This window comes from Chelonoidis abingdonii, chromosome 5 (genome assembly GCF_003597395.2).
Source record: "Chelonoidis abingdonii isolate Lonesome George chromosome 5, CheloAbing_2.0, whole genome shotgun sequence".
Taxonomy (NCBI): domain Eukaryota; kingdom Metazoa; phylum Chordata; order Testudines; family Testudinidae; genus Chelonoidis; species Chelonoidis abingdonii.
Window position 1 is genome coordinate 84,997,999 of NC_133773.1, and position 6,506 is coordinate 85,004,504.

Below are 6,506 nucleotides of genomic sequence, written 5' to 3' on the forward strand. Positions count from 1 at the left end.
TACCATAATGAAAAGGCTGAATGAAAGCTGCAATCTGATCATCTAAAACCCCCCATGTATAATATTTCCAATAAATGTAAATATTGAAACTAAGAAGTCTCTTCACCAACCAGATTAATATGCTGCTATGCAACATATTTAATTTTTTTTAAAGGGCCCAGTTCTGTAAGCCCTCCACATGCAGGCAGGGCCGGCGCTTTCATTTAGGCAACTTAGGCAGTCGCCTAGGGCGCCAGCATTATGGGGAGGGCGGCATTTTGCCGGGGGGGCGGCAGGTGGCTCCGGTGGACCTGCCGCAGTCGTACCTGCGGACGGTCCGCTGGTCCCACGGCTCCGGTGGACCTGCCGCAGGCATGGCTGCGGCAGCTCCACCGGAGCCACGAGACCCATGCGCGGGGCGGCGAAATGGCCCGGCACCTAGGGCGCCAGAAACCCTGGTGCCGGTCCTGCATGCAGGATTCCAACTGACTGTGCCCCTGATTCTAAAAATACAACAGTATTAATAAAAATACTTCAGGTTATATTTTATTTAAAGGGACTTTTTAAAACGACATTTCACACAAGTAGCTATCTTCCTTCATTTTTTCCTGCATGTCCCCAATGAACATACAAATTTAATTTGGGGCTGCTCTCAACCTCATGCACTGCTCTCCTGACATTCTTGGTCCTGTCTTTACAAATTATACTCCTTGAACACAATTTAGCAAAGAAATGAATTCAGAATATAAAAATTGCCTTCTCTCTTCTTTGCTTCTGTCTTGAGTCAGGAAGGTTGTTATGCACATGCTGAAGCTTAAGCATGTGAATAATCCTGTTACCTTGCTGTATCGGGGCTTTGGAGCTGTATCAATATCAGAACCTCTTTTCTGCACTCTTACCTAGTGACCATAGTGTTTGTTGGTAATAGACATGCTGGTAATAGATTCAGCTACTGATTTGGGAAACTGAACAAAACATGTATAAAAGACCAAATTCATCCCTGAGCAGAAGCAGAGTGCACAGCCATCAACGGCCAGGATGAGTAATTCCAACAGCCAGAAATAGGCCCGGGGTAGGAAAGGCCGGGTCACCACTTCTGGCCTGTGGAAGAGGGTGAGGAGTGGAGGCTCCCCAGGAATTCAGTGGGTGGCTCTTAAGACCACTTCATGACTCCTTTATGCTGGCTCTGCCAAATAGCCATGCTAAAACCAATGACCTTGGCCCAAAGAATACAGTTTGGAAGGGAAAGAGGAAGAAGTTCAAGAGGGATAAGACTGAAAGCAGCTCCTTTTATTAACTAATATAGTCTCAAACCTCCAGTCCTTGTGTATGCAAAGCTCCCAGCGATTACAATGGTTGTATTGTGCATATGCAAAGAGTGCAGAATGAGGTCCTAATAGGGGACAAATCATTTTTAACTTACCAAGTAATAAGCTATTTTTTGCAACTGCTTCATCGCCTTGTTCTTGATGCATTGTTTTCTTGACAAGGAGAACAAGGAAGGCATAAGGACAGTCAATCATATGACTTCTTACTTATAACATTTTACAAACTTCTTTAAGTTACCTGCTTTCTAAACTCACTGAGGTGCTCTAATATTTCGCTTTTTTAGTTTTCACATCGCATAACGTTATGACTATCTGTATTTCCTCACTTACCTTCCCTGAGGCTAGTCACTTTGGCCCAGATTTTTAAACTATTTAGGCATTGCTCTACTCAGCACTGAAAGGCCCAAGTGACTCAGGAGCCAAAGTCTCATTCACAAGTGATTTAGGCCCAGAGCCTCAAAAGCTATTTAGGCGCCTAACTCCCCCTGATTTCAGAAGTTAAATACCTTTGAGAATCTGGGTCTTAGGCACTTAAGAGCCCAAGTCACTTTAGACTTTGCAACACTGAGCAGAGCAACTGAGCAAAAATACGTGTCTTTAATTTTTCAATTTAGGACTTTTATTAAAAGAATTTATCAGTATAAGCTGATAAGAATTATAAGAATTCATAAGCATTAACAAAGAATCATGAAACACATTCCATGATTTATACTGAACCTATTTATAAAAAAAATAAGAAAGCACATGAATAGTTTACTAAAAGTTTCACCTATCTGGACATCAGGTCAAGACTTAAAACATCAGATTCCTTATGCCTTGAATGTTTCCCATTAAATCTATGTCAAAGTTAAAAGACATCAGGAGCCAAATTGAGCCCTGATGTAAGCCAATGTGACCTGGGTCACAGCTGCTTGCACTGAGACTGAACTTGGCCTAGCAGTATGTTGGATCATAAAAATCACCATAACAACAAGTCAGAACTATGAAACCCATTACAGTCAAGTACATTAAATAAAAGAGGATCCTACCAGTTGCATCATCAGCTTCTGTGTCTAGAAGAGCATCTACTGAAGCCACGTCTGTGACTATGAAGGAGTCTGGTGTATCAGACACTCCTCGCTTGCTGAGACAAAGCTTCTTTGAGATACTGACTCCTTTGCTTTGATCACAGTACCTCACTAACCTTCTGACCGGCAGGCAGGTGATACCACTTCTTGTGAAGGTTTTCCTAGGTTTTCCTACTATTCCCCAGGGCATATGTTAGAAATAAAAGAAGTCCCCGGATCGACTTTGTAGTTATCTTCCCAAAAAAATGTGTGTCTGTATATGTGTATATATATATTATATAAAATAGAGAGATGGACACGCAAGATATTTTCCCCCACCACATCCACCTGTTTTGGTACAATGTTAAATATTCCATAGTTCAGTTTGTCCTCTTTTCAGAGAAAGAAGAGAAATCTTCATTGAAATACATATTCTTCAGGAGGCATCTTCTGCTCCTCCCTGACCTGTCTCAGGTGGAATTTTCAGCCTGTGTCCTTTTTTTCCCTCAAGGAATGTATCAGCAAATGTCTTAATATGTGATGCTGCAAAATTAGAAGTTTCTTTCTCATTATGGCTCTGCAAATAGTTGCAACTTTCCTTATAATTAACAAATTACAAATAAGATGTCTGACATTTAAAATTTAGCCTGTTCCTAAATATCCTGATTTAACAGCAAAAAATTAAAGAAAATCCTCCTTCCCCTGCTCAAAATAATATAAGGCCTGGATCCTAAAAATACCTGCACATATTCATAACTTTACTCATGAGTGGTCCCACTGAATTCAGTGTAACGTTCAATGGGGCTACACACATCTTTGACGTTATGCACTGCTTAAATTTTCACTGGGTGGGGTCTGAAAAGTTACAAATTAGTTGCATGAGGATTATAAGATTTGTTTGTTTAACCATTTTCTATGTTTCCCCAAGATCCTGAAGTCCATACATTTTCTTTCAAAGTATTCCAAGTTTTTCTTACAAGACAGAAATTTTAATCTATCTCCTAGGAAAACTACTTTGTTTTACTTTTAAATTCTATCCTGAAACATAATATGAATTATTTCCTGCTATTAAGCCAGTATTTTAGTGAAATTACAGCAGTATCTGTCCCACAACCTAGCCTAATACAATTCAATATCCAAAGAACTTTCTCTGGCCTTGGCTCTATGTTATAATTTGCTGCAGTTCTCAATAGCCACTGAAAAGGAAAAAGGCATAGAGTGAGAAATGTGACAAGTGAGCACTTGTGAAAATGTGAGTGGGATGTGCTGAGAGCAAAAGCAGCACAAATATAGATATAAGAGTCTAAGGATTCAATTCTACTCTTAGGTACACATCACTATATTGTGTGTGGTTCTGTTACTATGGCTCTCTAGACTTCAGATTCCCAAAAGAAGAACTGAGGCATGTGAATTAACACTGGGGTTTATCTAAATCCACTAACTCTCACTCATAGACCCATTACAAATATTCACCTACTTCAACAAAAAATCTCTAGGATAAAAAGAAAGGTCTACATGAGAAAAAATGGCAAGACAAAGTTCAGCTTGACTTGGAATTCTAGAATCTGATTCTGTGCTCACACCACTTTTGGTTTTGATGGAAGTACTCTTTATTTACATCAAGGTAAATGACAGAAAGCTCCAGTATCTACATTTTAGATCAGTGATAACTACAGAAGAAAACCAGATTGACTTCATTTTAATCATGCTTATTGACATTATTTTAGATTACCTTACTTAGAAAGTGACCATTAAACCTTTTATGCCATGTCAGTTAGATTTATAATGTAAACAGAGAACAGTTACATGGCTGTTGTCTAGATTCAAACCCAAGCTTCCTCTCTCACATCAGTGTCAAGTCAATCTAACTCAGCTGACTTCTGTGGAGTTAACAGTGAAATTCTTCCGGCCATTAACCAATAATAGGATCCAATCCTTTACAATAGTTTAGGGGGTGGAAAAAATAGCAACACACGGTCCTGTTTTGTTTAGCACCGCAGCTCCCTGCATATATTGCCTCTCCCCCCATGAAAGTTTCAAAAGGGTTTAGAGTGCACCGATTTGGTACACGTGCGCAGCAGCTGGTCTGACGTGATAAAGCAGAACGCCTCTGAAGGAGAAGTTCCGGTCTGTCGGGCCAATAATCGGTAAACTAAGAGGGATTTACTCAATAGCCCCTCACAGATCCTATCCTGTCAAAAATCCACTTTTCTGAGGCGTGCCTAAATCTGCTTCTCTGTCAGACGGTTTCAGTCTTTAAAAGAAGTAAATAGCAAGTAGCTGGTGAACAAAGAAAGATGCTCATCAACATTGTGCCTTCGTGTATTCTGAATTATGCATCAGCCATAACTGAACCTTTTGACTTTGTCCGATGTCACAATCCTGTTATTTTATGTAGAGAGATGTATTAAATAATATTAAACTTAGAGATCAGTAGAGTGACATCTGGAAGGTTCACATACTATTACATGCTATGGCTCCCTCCCTCCCTCCGTGTTTCATTCCATTGCAAAACACAGCTTGTTTGTTTGTTTTTATAGCGGCTCATACTTTTACTGAACGAAAGCTTTAAATAGCACCACGGTTTGGTTGCAGTTGCTAAAAATACACATCAGAGAGCTTGAGTTCCGATTTGCCGTGAAAAACGCCGCTTTGGGCATCTGTCACATACTGTATCCGCGGTCTCGCAGTGACTTTTAAAGCCCCATCCCCAGTTTTATCTACAAACGAGCAGGATACAACAGCGAGAAAACCTCCAGTTGTGGCCGGTTAAAAATAGCTCTGCAGAAGGGGGCTGGGCTGAGGCTCGGGTTCTAAGGCACCGCGTTTGCCACAAACGTCCCACGCCTCCGAGCAAAGGCAATGAGGACCAGCCCTCCCGGGGTCCCAACTTTCCGTGCCCAGCCGCTTGGCGCGAGCGACAGCTGTTGGCTAGCAGCGCCCAACGCCCCAATGAAGCGGGGAGACTGGGGTGAAGGAGGAAGGCCCTGGGGCTGGCAGTGCCCCCTCCTCTGCCCTCCGCCGTGCACTTCCATCCCCACCCCCACGCCCGTACCAGCGTTCCGCAGCTTCTTGTTCCTGTACACGGACAGGATCACCAGCAGGTTGCCCAGGACGTCCACCACGATGGTGAAGATGAGGATGGCGGCCAAAGTGGAAGCCACCCAGGCGGGCCGGTCCAGGCTGAGCTCCGCAGGCGGGTGGGAGGCGTTCAGCCCACTCCCATTGCCTCTCATGCTGCAGCTCCTCGCCCCAGCCTCACTAGCCCGACATCCCGGGGCCACGTTGGGGCGGGAGAGGAAACAAGGAGCGGGCTCGCCTGCAGCCCTCGGGGATCCGCCCGCCCGGCTCAGACGGAGGGTGTCCGGCGCGGCGCAGGCTGCCCCAGAGCCTTTCGCGGCCGCGGCCGGACTCCGAAGTTTCCCTGAAGTGTGCACGTGCCACGGAGAGTTACTTTTATAGCCTCCCCTCGCCCCCTCCCCCACACGCCACCGCTGCCTCCAGGTGACATCTAGCTTTGGCGGCGCTCTGCCTCCTCAGCCCCGGACACGTGCGCGGCCTGGGGATTCTAGCCGCCGCCTCTGCCACGGCGGGGCAACAGCGCCCCGATGCGGCGCTGAGGCGCAGCGGCGGACGAGTGGTTCACTCATTGCAAGCTGGCGGCGCGTGACTGCGCAGCGGGGCCCCATTCATTCTTTTCCCGGCTCTCCTCATTGACATGTTCGTTCATTCATTCATTCATTCATTCCTCTGGACAACACCGCGTATGGTGCAAGCGTAGGCACCCGTCCCCCCTCCCCTGCTGCTGTAAGCGGAGATCGGTGCCCTTCGAGCTCTGTGTCCCAGTATTTGGGGCTGCTTTTTTATTTACTTATTTTTGACCGGTTGGGTTAATATCTTTTGTTAATTGCACTCGTACTAAATGTGTCCTTTACTGACAGACAGGCGGACTCAGTCACTAAAGTGAAGCCGACGAGGAGAGTAAGAAAGCTCCAAGCTTGGATCCGTTCTGTGTGCTATAAAAAGCTCTTTGCGAAGCTGCTCGCGGGGGGGAGGAGGAGGGGAACCTCGGGACCCGAGTCCCCAGAGCAGCACATGCAATTGCTTCCCTGAAAGCGAGACAGAGCGAAAGATGGCACCGACCGACTGGCTC

The 6,506-nt window shown here is 45.0% G+C and overlaps 1 protein-coding gene across 1 annotated transcript in view; it reads right to left on the reverse strand.

Annotated features, from left to right (window-relative positions):
* Positions 1–5,706, reverse strand: part of MTNR1A (melatonin receptor 1A) — a 93,318-nt gene extending 87,612 nt beyond the window's left edge. The window contains exon 1 of the mRNA XM_032799185.2: positions 5,409–5,706. Within this exon, the coding sequence (XP_032655076.1) occupies positions 5,409–5,589 (181 nt within the window). The 5' untranslated portion in view covers positions 5,590–5,706. The remainder of the gene's footprint in view (positions 1–5,408) is intronic.
* Positions 5,707–6,506: the final 800 nt, after the last annotated feature.